At 39.1% G+C, this 16,263-nt stretch overlaps 1 protein-coding gene across 9 annotated transcripts in view; it reads right to left on the minus strand.

The window, feature by feature from the left end:
- CARMIL1 (capping protein regulator and myosin 1 linker 1) overlaps positions 1–16,263 on the minus strand; it is a 161,228-nt gene that overhangs the window by 24,533 nt on the left and 120,432 nt on the right. For all 9 annotated transcript variants that reach the window (XM_044426236.1, XM_044426233.1, XM_044426235.1 and 6 more), the window contains 7 exons: positions 14,928–15,021; positions 13,983–14,081; positions 13,114–13,242; positions 12,820–12,951; positions 7,975–8,150; positions 6,047–6,134; positions 5,458–5,604 (listed from right to left, as the gene is read on the minus strand). In XM_044426236.1, coding sequence (XP_044282171.1) covers positions 5,458–5,604; positions 6,047–6,134; positions 7,975–8,150; positions 12,820–12,951; positions 13,114–13,242; positions 13,983–14,081; positions 14,928–15,021 — 865 coding nt within the window. The remainder of the gene's footprint in view (positions 1–5,457; positions 5,605–6,046; positions 6,135–7,974; positions 8,151–12,819; positions 12,952–13,113; positions 13,243–13,982; positions 14,082–14,927; positions 15,022–16,263) is intronic.

A 16,263-nucleotide genomic window follows, 5' to 3' on the forward strand; every position in this document is an offset into this window, starting at 1 on the left:
CTCACATAATGAAGTAGCTGTTGCAGCACAGTATTTATTTATTTAATGTTGACATCATCCAATGACTGAAGCATTCTAGGCAGTTCACAACAGCATATGAAAAAAATCAAACTAACATATATTAAAACGTCATAAAAGTTAGCAATACGAAATTTAAAAGCAAATACAAATGGAAAAACAAAATTGTATGTTAAGATGACCCTGTTAATCCCTATCTGACAACCAGCAGGCCCCAGTCAATAATTGAATGCCTTGCAGCATGAATGAACTTTAAAGGTTAAAAAGGTAAAGGTTTCCACTTGATATTAAGTCCAGTCATGCCTGACTCTAGGGGGCGGTGCTCATCTCCGTTTCCTAGCCGAGGGAGCAGCGTTTGTCCACAGACAGTCTCCGTGGTCATGTGGCCGGCATGACTAAACACTGAAGTGCACGGAACGCTGTTACCTGCCCACCGAAGTGGTACCTTTTCATCTACTTGCATTTGCATGCTTTCGAACTGCAAGGTTGGCAGGAGCTGGGACAGAGCAACAGGAACTCACCCCACTGTGCAGATTTGAACCGGCAACCTTTCGATCTATCAGCCCAGCAGCACAGCAGTTTAAACCACTGCGCCACCTGCATCCCCCTGAATGGTCTTTACCTGGTGCCAAAAAGATAATAAAGTTGGCGTCAGATGGGCCTCAGTGGGGAGCTCGTACCATAACTGGGGGGCTACCACTGAAAAGGCGCTTCTCTGTGTTGCCACTGCCAGAGCCTTTCTCATAGGTGGCAACTGGAGAAAGGCCGCAGACTGGTATCTCCTTGTACTGTGAAAACTACAGAAGGTTATACAGTTGAGTTGCTCAGAGCAGTAAAATTAAAGTCTATTTGCAAATATTGGAATGAACAGCTGGAATGCTTGCTTATGGACAAACATTTGGCTATGTCAGCATAAAAATCACTAAGACTTCAACCTTTCTGGGAGTCTTCTTACAAGCATAGTTGATACTAGTTAGTGTACTTGGTGGTTACAGTTCTGAATTGGGACTCAGGAAATCTAAGTCCCACTTGGTTATGGTGACTGCTCAGTGACTTTGGGCCAGTCACTCTTAGCATAACTTATTTCACAGACTTGTTGTGATGTTAAAATGGAGAGGAAGAAGATAATGCAGGCTTCCTTGGACTCCCTGGAGGAAAGATGGGATATAAATGTCACAAATAAATAAATAAGCAGACTCCACAGCTGCTCCCATACCAGTTACAGAACATGTAAGGACTACATGGCAGACTGCCACTATTATTAGCCAGGCTACTCTAGAGGGCCTGGCTGTTGTACTTGCAGCTTTAGTTATCACACAAGGCAAAGGAAGCATTTTAAGCACTAAATCAAATTAGATCTCCACGCACAGGGCCAGTTTCCCATACATAAACTGAAATTGGACATCAGTGGATTAAGAACTCATCTGCAACTTAATGTACGAGGTACAAACAAATATATTTAAATACCCTGGTTCGGCTTTATCAGGCAACAGAAAGTAATGCCTCATACACTAAATTACAACACTAACAGTACCACCATATTGGTCTCTGACAATAAAAGCCAATTTTCTGCTATGCCTGATTTACAGAGTTTGATTTTCCCTTCTTCAAGGTTTGAGTTTAGTTCTGCTAATGGTGTCTGAAGATACATATTAATAATAAGGAAAAAACTCTTCTTCAAGCAAGGTATGATTTAATACTGAAACAAAAGTGAATAACGCATACAACATTGAAATGGGACAGCATGGTCAATGATCTATTTTTAGTATAAGGTGTGCTGTCTCTAGGCAAACTGGAATGGCCTGAACAGCCTAAAAAATAATGTAGGTCAAAGATATTAGAAAGACTATGTGGAGGGCACAGGCACAAAATCAATATAGAAAGCTTCTGGACAAACAGTAAGTAAACTTGCTTGATGCTAGATTAATCAAAGAGACGGAGCTAGTCTTAGAAGACTACAGAATATTAAACAAGGATGTTCTAACCATAGTAGGTCAGATGTGGATGATCCAAGATTTGAAATGCTAATCACAGAAACACATTTGATTACAACCAGATTTATAAAAATATGGTTACAGATCAAACTATGATATCACAAAGTTGGGAGTATGGCTAGAACTGAGAGAAGAAAGAAAAGAAGGGAAGAGATGTCCTTTTCAAAGATGGAAGGGGCAAGGACAAATATGGAATAGAGACAGGGTTGGGGAATTTGTGGGGAAAAAATGAACACATAATGCTAAAGATTAGCACAAAAAGTGGTGGTGTGATGCTCATGGTCCAGACCAAACACCACAGCATTAATAAGGATGGCAGATTAGTCTCTGACCTCTTTAAGAAGTATGTCAAAAGTTCTTAGATATACACAGTGGTAAGATTTGAAAAAAAATCATAGCTGGTTTTGAAATGTGAAAATGACTCCATAAGTTCCTTTCTCCTTATTTCCCCTTTCTGGAACTTCCTAAATAAAATGACATCCATCCTCATACATTGGCTAACTTGACATGCAACATCCAAAATGCACAGTTTGAAACTGAAGGATAATTATTCAGATAAATGCTGAGGAAAATGTTATGTGTGTGAAAAATCTATTAGTCTACAGAAGCAGTTTGTGTGTGAAATAACTCTTTACCAGTCAAATTTATATGCAAAGCACCCTTTTATTTCAGTGTTTGATGTAGTTTTACCTAAACCTACATAGTCCCTTTATGTGAAAAGGCACAAAAGTGAGATTTAACATCATACACTTACTTTACTGCTACCATTTCTGTTATCATCCATCAAGGAGTGTTTGAGATACATATAATGGTACATCTGTAAGCATTACACATCAACTACTATTAGATTCTGATTAGAATATAATGTTGCTTATTTTTCAAATCAGTTTCAGTTAATACAGATTGTTGTAACTACCTGTTTGTTTGTAGTTGGGACATACAAAAGAATATTCCCAAAGGGATAGCTGGGGAGTATGGCTCATTATAGATTCACCCACACAGAATTCTCCAGAGGCCATGTTTATACCTCATACTAACATATATACCAGCACATAAGGCAACTCATGTATAAGACATGGGTAATACTTTGGGGCCGTTTTGGAGAATTTTTCATATGTTGGGAATATAAGGTGAACCACAAATTTTTATTTATTTATTTATTTTTCTGATTTATATCCTGCCTTTTTCCTACAAAGGGCTCAAGGCAGCTTACATCATTCTACTCCTCCATCTTATCCCCACAACAACAACCCTGTGAGGTAGGTTGGGCTGAGAGTCTGTGACTGGCTCAAAGTCACCCAGTTGGCTCCATGGCTTAGCGGGGACTCGAACCCAGATTGCCTGAGTCCCAGTCCCATGCTCTTAACCACTACACCACACTGGCTCTCCACACTGAAACTGAAAATAGTGAATTTTTGCTTCACTATTTTCAGTTTCAAGGGTTGTCTTATCACCGATAAATATGGTAATAACATGTGGAACAACTGACCAGGAAATATGTTTCAGAAAAATAAACATATACATTGGCATATAAGGTGAATTGCGTATAAGATGAAGTCAGTATTTTGGGCTGTTTATAGAAGCTGGGTATATAAGATGGTTCCTAATATTTGCTTTGCTATTCGCTGTTTCAAGGGTCTTCTTATATACTGGTATATATGGTATTAAATATCTACATAAAACCACTGAGTGGAGTCATCTGAAGTTCTGGACGGTGTTGCTATCAGTATGCTGATGCCATGCAGCTCTGTCTCTTTTAATCTCCATCAGGTAAGGCCATCAATGTACTAAATCACTATTTGGCTGTGACAACAGCCTGTTCTGCTATCACCAACAAACTCGGCCACTTAATCACTCCTAATTATAGATTTTTTATGAATAACTTAAAGCATTGGTCCCGACAGAAATGAAACCTCATTGTTTACATTGCTCCACTGGAAGAATTTAGTATTCATCTTTACACTCTGACTTCTATCCTTTATTGGTACTGATATTCTTTGTGGAGCACTTACTAATCCACAAGAGTTTGTCCCTTCTCATTCCATGACTGCTAAATTTACTCAAGAGTCTTTGGCTTTGTCAAAAGCCTTTTGTAAATCCAAGTTAAACAATGTCTACCAAATTACTCCATTCCACAAGCTTACTGACATTCTCAAAGGACTATAAAAGGTTAATGAGACAAGACTGAGGTTTGTGGCAGCCATGTTGATACTTTCACCATAGGACTTATCACTGTATACGATTACCAATTTTACTGTTAATAATTCCTTCAACCAATTTACATATAACAGATATTAAGCTATCTAGCCCGTAATTTTCCAGGTTCCCTCCAGATCCCTTTCTAAGAATTGGTTTACATTGGCCATGCTCCAGTCCTCTGGTACACAAGCTAATCTTAGGGATATGCAGCAATACTTCATATTTTTCGATAGAAGGTTAGCAATGCTGTATTTGAGTTCCTTAACAATTATAGGATGAATGCCATCTGGGTCTAGTGATTTATTCCTTTTCAGTTTGTCAGTAAGATTAAGAACCTCATCTTTTGTCACTAGTATTTGCATTAGTTCCTCAGGCTCCCTTCCTGAAAACATCAGTTCAGGCACAAGTATCTGTCCTGTATCTTCTTCAGTGAAGACAGATGTAAAGTGTGCTTTTAGTAACAATTTGCATTCCTAACCAAAAGGCCAACTGCGTAAGAAATTTCTTCACAGTTCATAAATCACTTGTGCTAATCAAATGGTATATACATGTGTTAAATAAATAAATCAGTCTTCCAAAAGAGATTTGCAGAATGTAATTACAGATGTCAGAATATGGTAACATAGACTTCACTGAGCACGGAACAAAGAAAGATTTTACTTGAATACCAGCTACCTGTATGAACAGCTTATTTCTATACTGCCCAATAGTCAATGCTTTCACAGTTCATAAAAAGCAAAACCACAACACTGAAAAAGGCATCCAATTTCCAACATACAAAATGTAAAACAAAATTTGAAACAGTCTGAGACACTAAAACAGTTTTTCCAAGACAACTAAGCTGGCATAAAGCCTCCCTATGCCATTGAATGAGTCAAGGATATGGTAATCTTATCCTGGCTCCAAAAATATAGTAGACCCAGGTTCAAATAGTCCTCAGATCATGCCATAATAGGGGATCCACCCTCTGAGAAGACCCTGGTCTGATTTATGGTAGTAATAAAACCCCATGAGATAGCAGTCACTTCTATAAGAAGCAATAGCACAGTATGGAATGAGAGATATAAACAGATAATGAATAGAAGCACAATACTTCTATTCATTTGCCATACCTATTTCTGACAAACACTTGGAATCCAACAAATACTTGATTTGTTCAGTTAATAAAATAATGAATAGCAGATGTTTAAAGGAATGAGAGACGCCTGGATTATTGAGATCTAGACTAGGGCTAAAGGTGTCTTACCATGCATGTATCTAGGTCTTCCAAGCGTTCAATTTCAGTCAGCTCTTCAACAGTGATGATGGAACGTTTTGCAGGTTTTTCCTCTGCTAATTCAATGTCTAGGGCTTCCTGAGGCAGGGGTTTGCCTCGTCTGGTCAAATGATCAGCCTAAAGGAAAGGTTCAAGTGAAAAAAAGTGACCTCTTCAAAGATGAAAACACCGGTGAGAAGACAGTCTACATCAATGCTGCCCAAGTGAAGGCACAAACTTAGATTCAAGAGGAGTTCTCATATAATCAGAGTATATGCCACAGCTTAGGCCTAATTTTAAATTTACACCCAGGTCAACATTTGTCCTTCAACCTGCCCAAAGGAGGATATTATATTATTCGGCTTGTTACCATAGTACCACAATCAATGCAAACAGGACCAAACAGTTATGGATATTATGGGTCCTATAGAACATTGTGGCCTTCATGTAACTACAACATGTAACATAGAGATAAACATAAAAGTGGAAGAGGCATACTGCAAGTGGGAGAAGTATAGCAAGTACATCATGCTGAGCTGTTACAACAGCTTGAAGCACTGAAACCTATGCAAATACTCACCAGCTTATGATGGCAATGTGATAGGGCATCTAAAATCTCATCCACTATTTGGTCTGAGAGAAATGAGGCCACTGTCAGCTTCACTTCACTGTGTGGAAGGTGAAGATGAGAATACACAATATTAATTCACACACAAAAAAATCCTGCTATCCTTACGACACTGCTTGTTCTTGTGTAACAATTACACAGAAGTCCACCTTTCTCCAAAAAGGTATGTAAGGATACCCATGTGGCAGAGAAGATATTTCACAACTGGCAATTAATATTAAATTGAATGCTGCACAATTCTTCACCACATGCATGATATTATTTCTAAAACCAGGAATAAAAATATCTAGATGAAATGAAATATAAAACACACACTAACAATTATGCAATGATCAATTGGAATTTGTCTTAGTCAAAGATGACATCTGAAATCTGCTATGATCCTGTCCATTTGCTACAAGGAATTGATTTGTTGATTCTACACTGGCTGCACACATTTATGTTTTACACTATAATTTGCAAATCCCTTAAAGTGAAGTACTTCCATTTACGATACTGCAAAATTTCAAAGTGGTTTACCAGTGTTCTTTGAAAACTTTAAATAAACCACCAATCGTGATACATACTACGGTTCATGGAGTTCAATTCTATATGGCCACAGCTCCAGTGCATGGCTGCCCATGCCCCTGCCATCAAGTTGGAAAATGCAAGAAGAGGACAGGAACACATGGTCTTCAGAGTATCTTATTCCTTTGCTGAACCAGGAATGCTTTGGACACGCTGCACCAGTCTCACACATTTAAAGGATCAGCTTTCTAATATGGAGTAGGCCCGGACCACTCTGGTTCGCTTGAAAGGAATAAGTTGTTATGGCAGGCATGGCAGCATTACCATTGCATTTAACAGCAGGATCAGCCTGCAAGCTGGAAAAACTAGCAAATTAACATTTTTGTTACTACTAATCTCACGGATGTTACTTTTGTATTAAACAAGCAGACACTAATTGGTGTAGTAAATAATCCACATGATATAAGAAATAGTATTTCTTTCATTAAGTTTTATTCTGCAGATGTTTTCTGGGAAACGTTTTCCCCAATTTGCGTTCAGCATCATGTCTCAGTAATTTTTTGTCTAATGCTGGTAGCCAACAATTCACAAAAGCTCACGCTGCTAAGCCACGTCTAAAGCATAACATTGTAATTAGATACATTAACTATGGCCTTGTAACCTGAATAACATTGCAAGATGAAAAAGGCCTGGATGGATATTTGCAGCTCATCTTTTTCTCTGCAGTCATCAAAGCAGTTTTTGCACGCCCACAGAAACTGCTAGATTAGTTAAGAATTAAACACTTGGGCATCTAGAGCAACTGTATCCGCGTTACAGCAGCCTTCCTTAACCTGGCTTCTCAAGATGTTTTGTACTGGAACTTCTATCATCCTTGACTATTGGTCATGCTGGTTGAGGCTGATGGGAATATAGTGCAAAACAGCTAGGGGACAACAGGTTGTAGAAGGCTGCCTTACCGATGGGCAGGAATCAGCCTTTGGTCTGTATCAGTACTGCATTCCTAGGACTGACTGCCATTTGGAAGAACCTCTTTGGCAGCACGTAGAGTGAGGCTGGAGCAAAAATATTAAGATCTTCAAGCACTTACTGCCAGCAACTCAGTTAGAAAAGCTTCTAAGCCTGACCTTTTATTGAAAGGGGTGAAGCCAGGGCAGGGGAGCATGGTTTTCTAAACAACCAATCTGGAACCCCAGTAATTTATTTATTTATAATTATTTTAGGCTGCCATTAAGGCACTCTTTGGTCCCTGGTCCTGAAGTTTTGCACCCTGAGCCTACACCTTCTCCTGGGACAGAGATTTCCTTCTAACACTGTACAATTTAAGTATGTGCACTACTTCCATAGAAGAACTTTAAAGCATATTGACTCACCTAATTTTATTCAGGATGTCAATACCAGACTGCTCCAGGAGAACATTTTTAACAAAGGTGCGTGGAATGGAAATCTTTTCAGTGCATGCCTCAATCAAGTCTTGCCTAATATGAGTTTTCTTCATTGCACTTGGACAGAGGTTTTCAGCTGCATCCACCATAGACTCAAGAAGTGTCTGTAACAAAAAGTGATGAAAAGCAAGCTTTTTAAAGAAACCGTATGAACCATGTCGTGAGGATATCACTTCCCTCTTTCCTGCTCCAGCAGACTCAAATGAAATCCTAGAGCACAGTTCTTCTATCAAAACCTAACTGCTTACAGAACAGCATAAAGAGAAGCATCTCTTTGAGGGGTGGGAGAAGCATCCAGAAACATCCCCTTCTACCCACCCTTTCAGAAAAGCTTCTGACCCCAATTCATAAGGTGGCTCCTGCTGCTTGTGAACTAGGCAGTGGGAACGCTGGATGTTCTTAACTGGTCTGCTCACCTCACTTGTTTTCTCCTGACTGGGTCAAGGAGTTTCCCTGAGTCCCCACCAGTCCAGCTCTGAAATGTCTCCCTTCCTTTCCAAGCAGGCTATTCTGCCCAAGCAACTTCACTAAGTAACCTGGAAACTGCAAGGTCCTTTGCCCCAATTTGTTTCTTGGCCTCCCCTTAGAATCGAACAAGTCTATCTGAGCAGACAGGAATGCACAAGAGGCAGGCTGCCTCTGCAAAGACTATGGCACTGGTTTATTTTTTTTATGCTCTATGCAGGGCACTTTATGCTTAGGATTGTAGATCACACCTGTAACTTGCCTGTTAAAAAGCTCGTGCCCACATTCTTCCACCATGTGGCACCCTGGCAATTTATCCCTAGGCAGATGCATACGAACCTGTCTTTTGAAATTGCCCAACAGATTACAAGCATGCATTGTGATACCAATTCTAGGTAACCTCAATTTTGCATGGTGACATTAAGTTGCCTGGGATCTCAATAGGAAATGGTTGTGAAAATGAGCAGAGCAGCAGCATAAACATTTTTGAGTCAATGCAGAAGGAAAGAGATTTAATCAAAACAAATCTGCCACTCAGGCAGCATACAAATGCTAGTTCACAAAAAATTGAATAGCTTGATACTAGCCTTCAACACTATTACCTATAAGAAATGTTCAGCTTTTGTTTTTTGAAGCTGACCACAACAGGAATTTGAATTAAGCAGAATGCACTGAATTATATTTGCATTTGTAAGAAGTCAAACACTGTTCTGCTACTGAAAAAAAGATCAAAATATGTGGCTTTGTTTTAATAATTCAGGCCCTTGTCATTTAAAAAATATCCCAAACACTGTCAAACTATCTAGTGATTCATTTACTCATCAAACCTGTTACTCATCTGCAGGTCTAATTTCAAATTCAGTCATACTCAAAGCATTGAATTCAATGGGACATATGTTAGGGTAACTTAAGAGACATTGATTTCAATAGATCTCCTCACTGTGTTACTAAATTAAAGCTAAACCACAACCCATAGTTCACAGAATTATTTGAAAATGGATGTTGGAAAAATGGAGTTGAAACAGACATGGCAACAGTTCTGAGGTACCAATCTATCATAATGTTACATAAGTTTTTCTATAACTCCTTTTTAATATGAAAGCTAAAATGCTTGGGTCCAGTCCATGCCCATCCTTCTACTCATAGTTAACAAGCAATCAAAGGCCAAACAAAACCCACAGAACCATCAACGTCTATAGTATTGTTAGATCACCCTAACTGTGCTTAACCTAAATGTATCAGAGTGCTTCATATCACAGTTAAAGAAATAATTGTATGTACATTTATTGAAAAAATTGGCTAGGTATGGTGCTAACTAGATAAAAGCTGTGAAAATCCAACCCAGATTTCATTTCATGTAAAAGACAATAAGGGAATGGGTAGACATACTATGGAACTTAAAAAGAAAAGCCAGGTAAGCCCACCTAACGCAGGAGGACGAGCAAGCCAAGAGCTGAGCCAGCACCCTGGTCTCTCGTTCAGTTGGGAAACAGAAGGAAGCTGAACATCACATATCTTAGGAGACCTAGTAAGAAGTCTATTAAATATTTCCCAATGTTATTTATTGACTAATGGCTGCAAACAGTTCTATGGGTATTCTACATCGTTAAAAAGATAATGAAGCAATAGAAAACAGAAGAAATAGTTGTAAGGCAGGCCAGTATAAAATCTCAATACAAAATACAAGTTTAAAAACATTTCCAGGGAGAACAGTAACAGGTCAAAAAGTATGCTTGTTTGCTTGCTATAATGATGTAGTTTGTAGTACCCTCCCACATACTAGACTTGGATGAAAAGTTGGCTCTTAAGAGCTTCTGCTTTGGTACTGTTGTGGCTATGACTAGGGCTGCGTGAGGAATCTGTTTTGGGTGGGTGGGGGGCGGGGGTGGAAATCCATTAGATTCCCTGGGCTTGGTGGCCTAGAGTCTGAGTTCCTGGCAAGTATGCCTAATATTTACAGGGGACTCACTAGGAATCAAGTCCTATGAATTACTCAAGTGATGTCCCTCTTCCCCACTGCAAGGAAGCACTTTCTCCTGTTGCACCTAAATGCAGATGCTGGTTGCCAGTTGTGCAACCTGAGTATTTGCAGAATTCCTCTCTGCTTGGATCACTTTCCAAGACTTTGCCAGGCATGAGGGGAAATCCACAAATGCTAGAGAGATGGATTTTGCTAGATTTCATCTCGATCCTAGCTATGACTTCAAGTTATACATGGTCCTGCCTTAAGGAAGAAGGTGTTCTTATTTCCTTCCATCCATGCAAACCATGAGAAAGGCTTTCTAATTAAAAGACATAAGTATGTTAAAGGTGACTAACTAGGCTGGCTTTCTAATATGAAAAAAGAGAACTGTGGAAACCCATAACAAAAGCAATCAAGTTAGAATACTGGCCATCTGGGAAATGCAGCTTAATGATAAGAACCCGATTCCAAACCTGTCCTCCTTTGAAAACTGAAAAGAGCCAACACACCTGCGAGGTGGATCCTCCTGTTTAAGGGCCAATCATTTGAAAAGTCTCAACTGTTCTGCAACTCTTTACCTGAAACCTATCTTCGGATTAATTATGTCAGGTCACCGCTCCATATCAGCATTTTAACTAAGCTTTTTCACAAAATAGTAACAGTCTGATTTTCTGTAACTGTCTGGTTGTCCTCTGGGTCTACTGGCTTTTCATTTCAGCTGTGGGTTCTGCTCCCTCCTCTGCATCTGAATCCACAGCGATTGAAAGCTCTTTTATATGAGTGGACCAAATTCCTACAGAATGCTGGAAAGAAGGCTTTCCCAAATATATGGCTGTGTTTAGATGATTATATCTTAGAAACAAACTTTTAACTCATGTATGAAGCCCCTTCATGGTTTGCAGGATGGGCAATCTAACCACGAAACTTCTAATTTACTGCTGTTTCCCAATTTGGATAACTGGGAAAGCACTGTTGCTGGCTTTAGAACACAGCAGAGTATTAAATCATCTTCAACCCACTGTTTCATATCCTGGGTTGTTCTCAAGCTGGTAATTATATTACAGGAGTTCAAGCAGCACCTTTCAAGGACTGGGCTCGATGGCTCAAAGCTCTACACTCTGGAATCTCGCAAAGTGTTAACTTCGTATATTCCAACACTTTGGCACCATGGGATTTAAATAAAACCTTCATATAAAAAGGGTAGAGAGAGCTAAAATCTCTTTAAATTGAAACATTTTCTTCCTCATTAATTTCTTTAATTTAGATAAAAATAATTAGCGATGCTTTTTGTATAGTTCTTCATTATCTTCCCATTGACTTAAGTGTTTTTTTTTTTTTGTTTCACATGAGCAGACGTCCAATCTGCTGTTTTAGAGCTGCTGCTTTTGCTCACAAATAAATTAACACAGTTGGAAGCAGAGCATACTGCAGAAGAAATTCTAACAGTTTTATGCATGATTATGATGTTTCACACAGATATCATGGATGGTGAAAAACCTCCAGTGAATTTTAAGTATTGCTGTCTTCATAACTGGATATGTGATGGTTCCTCTAGTTCTCTAACCAACCTTACATGAAGATCTTTGCTATTATACTTTGCCTAGGAACCAGACAATTAGAAAAAAAAATTTCTTGGGATCCTTGTGGTTAATTGGCTATTTACTTTGGCTGGACCATACAGACAATGGGAAATCTGATTTATTTTAAGGATGCTCAGTATAAGTTTAGATTTTTCTGATGATATTTCCAAGGGCTGATTGTTGCAAATAATCCCACTGGGCTAGATGGTTCTTCTCATTTAATATGGTGTGGTACATTTTCCCTTTGTCAGGTAACTTATTTTTATTACTTCTGTTGAATATTTCTAGGTAAGGAAGGATTTTCAGAATGGAAGCTTGCTTCCTCTCTCTTTTTCAACTGTAACCATGCCAGGGCCAGCAGGCCGTACCAGGTGCCCACTGCTGGCCTTCATGGGCTCCTAGCTCTGTTCTTTGTCCATGTGATCTGTTTGTTGTCCTTCCCACTTGTTGCCTCCTGAATTGTATTGGATAATGAGCCACTTGCTCCATCCCAGGAAGATCCAAGATGATACAAATTTGGTAATAGCTGTAAAACAAGGACAAGAAAAAAATGGTTCTACCTAGGGTATGTTGGCCAAGGCAACCCCTCTCAACTTCCGGAAGGAAAACTGCACTATATGGTCGATTTTATGGCATTCTCGGCTCTCATTCCTGTTACTTTCAAGGATTTACAAAAACAATAAAGGAAAATTATAGTGGTTGTCTTCCTCTTTAGGCAGCTTCCTAAATGTCTTCTCCTGACACCAATCCTGTATTAATCAATACCTTGAGCTGATCATCGACGACCCTGGTGACCTCTCCGGCCATTGAATCTAGTGTCTCCTGAATTGGATTGGATAATGAGCCATTTGCTCCAGCCCAGGAAGCTCCACCAAGATGATATAGATTTGGTAATAACTGTAAAACAGATTGCAACAAGTTAGCCTAGATGCTAGCATCAATATCTACAAGTATGTTAAGTAGATAAACATAAAGATTAGTAGACATTAAAGTTAAGATTAGCACCATCCAAGTGCAGAATTGGTACACTTCTGCTATGAAACATCCAGCACTACTTACAGTTTTGGAGTTCTTAGCGTCTTTCATAAGTCTTTCTGCTGATTTCACATCTTCCTGTATTGTGTCAATGCCACAGTTTCTCAATGAGTTGAGGTGGTCTTGTACTTTGACACATATTCTGTCAATCATCTGCACGGAAAAAAAATGGACAAGTAGTAGAATATTATGAAGCATCAGAAAAGATATAAACTATTAAATTGCAAGGTGATCAGATCAATGAAAACAATAATCTTTTGCAGGGCTTCAGTCTACATGGAATTGTTACTCGGCATCCTGTTTATATTTGGCTATTTTTTATATTTCATGCAATGAACGATCGACAGAGTGGTGTACAGGGGTTAAAAATAAAACAAGAACAAAAATCATTCTACATGGCCGACAGCGGAGGTTTGTGTCTTCCCATATTACTGAGGTTTTGAAAATTTTAGTGAATGTTATTGTCAGTAAGTCCAAAAAGTTCCAGCAAGAAAGCAAGTTGAGCATGCACTTCTACAGCAATCATCTTACTGTAGACTTAAAGTCATATCAGTGGGGCTAGAATGTCATTGTATTTGCATATCACCCATCAGCTAAAGCTCTGTGGGAACTACGCACTGCACTAGGCCAGCTCCAGAGTTTTACTAGTGGATCTCCATTCACAGAATGAAACCCACTCAGCTTTTGCCTCTCCGCTCAAATCTCCTCCACAGGTTTGAGGACGTTCCAGAACAGCATGAGAGGTGGGACACAAGGCTGCATGGCATCCATGGAGGCAACTTCCCCTCTGCTGCCTTCATGGAAGCTTCCATAGGATCCAAACCTGTTCCACGAATGGCAAAGGTCCAACCTAGTGAAATTTATCAGTTTTAAAAGTATTGAAAAGTGCTCACCTGCTGTGTAGTGCTAGTAACTATGCCCTGCTGAAGCCTATATGCTTGCTCCTGTAAATATTTCCGTGTCTCATGATTGCGAAGTAAGTAGTTTTCTATCTAAGAGCAGAAATCAAAATAAGCTATTAATCAACATGCCTGAGCAGGCATCCTAAAACATAGTATGCATTTGTTCTACCTAACAATAAGTAAGAAAAGTAACTTCACACAGCTCATACAAACTCAATGCCTTCTAGCACAATACTATGCCTGCCTACTCAGGCATAAATCCTAGTGCATTAATTGGGCTTATTCCCAGTTAAACAGCATAGAATTTGGCTTTAGTTTCTCACTGGACATAACATTCTGCAATACAGAATGTTTCTACTGGGGTACAAAGTCAGAATCATCACTATTACCTTGTGCCCTGAGTTCTGACATATTATAACAAAGAACTGTAATATTCCAGCGAAAGTGTATGCCAAGGTCTGCTAGCATTCTAAAATGCATCCTTTTACTAACTCATTACATGTATTCTGTAGGTGCATTCCTTGTTGTTTTTTGCATCAAACCACAGTGCAAAACTTTAAATAATGATATGCATGCATACTTACATCTAAGTACCTAGGAATAAGCACACAAGCACAACCACCCATTTTTATCTCTGTTAAGTACATTAAAGATTCTCATTGTTTAATTAGCACCACACAGGACTGTTTACTATTAAGCTACTGCCGCCACCACTATTCTCATTTCCAATACACTTTGTGGAGGGAAATACATTTCTATGCTGTTGTGATTCTTGGTTATCTTAACCCCATAAACCAGTCTCAGATGTGCCTGATTCAGTAAATCCACGGGAGAATTCCATTCAGTCAACCATGAAATCAAAGTCGTTTCAAGATATTAGCTACTTTATTTCTATCTGTCCACCCCAATTTGTGTATTGGTAATTATAGGAAATACCTTCTGAAGCGCCTCTTCAGTCTTCTCCGGACTTGTTTTTAATGCTTGAGAAGCATCATTCACAGGTATAGGCATGAACCTTAAGGTATAGTTCCTTAAAAACAAGTTTAAGGACTATGATGAGATGCACAAAAAGTTATTGTATGGGCTTCCCTGTTCCCTTTATCTGAGGAACATTTGTTATCCTATTATGTACACACTCAAATATATTTTCAGGTCAGCATTTCAGAAGTAATCATGCATCACAGGTGAGATTTAATAGGGAAAAGGACATCAGTTTTCCAAGGTACAGAAACAGAGTTTTTCTTGTAAGGCATTTATTAATTACAGCTCTTAATAGCTTAGATCTCAGTCCAGCAAATAGGTGCTCCTTCCACAATAATGGAGTTACAATTAATACTTTCTTTGTTTCCAAATGTACTCTCACTACAAAATACTCTAGCTCCAGAGTCAGGTGTCTCAGCTATAGTATAATGTCCAGTATTTTTTGAAACCTTAACGAATGGGTCAAGACTCACTTCATGAAGAGCAAAAAATATACATTAATTTGAGTATAAAAATGCATGAAAAACTGAACATTGCTTTGTCCTTTGGTGCTTGACTTCTTTCAATAAATTCTGGTATAGGGATGGGGAGAAGAAGAGATGGACTGGGACCACAGTGAGTACAGAACAGCGTCTTTAATCCTTTGCTTCCACCACTTGAAGAATGGCACAGATGCCTGTTATTCACAGCTGAGAGAACCTGGTGGTTGACCCCCAAAGCAGGCTTTTCTTCTCGTATAAACAGAAAGCATGGAACTGTGGTTTGTTTCAGGACTGCAGTGGAGACAAAGGATTCAAGCTCACTATGTTGCTGAGGTAGGTCACTGGTCCCTGCCTTGTCCCCACAACACCAGCTATTTAATTTTTAAAAATTCAGCCATGGAAGGGTTAATCATGTGAGTAACATCACATCTAGCTTGGCCCTAAGCTGCACGCATTTAAGTAACCATCCATTTGGACAGAAGGCACGAAACTGGATCTTCTTTTCCAACACATCTCAAGATTCTTTATGAATAAAGCCAGCCTTTCACAATAACTTTTGTTTTTGCCAAACAAACTATTTTTTACTGTCCCAACATAAAATGTCAGCAATTCACAGGTCAGTTCATAAAAATCCCTCTGTTGGTTTTATGTTGCATTTTATTGTTGCATATTTGTAGGACACTGTAGGTATTGGGCTCATTGTTCTTCCTTTAAAGGTCATGAAATCAAATTCTGAGTCAGATTAAGAGGTGGAGCCAACATCTGCAGTTTGAAATGCTAGGCCAATGAACCTAGAGCTGAGCCAGGCA

Source organism: Varanus komodoensis, unplaced genomic scaffold (assembly GCF_004798865.1).
Source record: "Varanus komodoensis strain SLA01 unplaced genomic scaffold, ASM479886v1 scaffold17, whole genome shotgun sequence".
In the NCBI taxonomy this organism is placed as follows: Eukaryota; Metazoa; Chordata; class Lepidosauria; order Squamata; family Varanidae; genus Varanus; species Varanus komodoensis.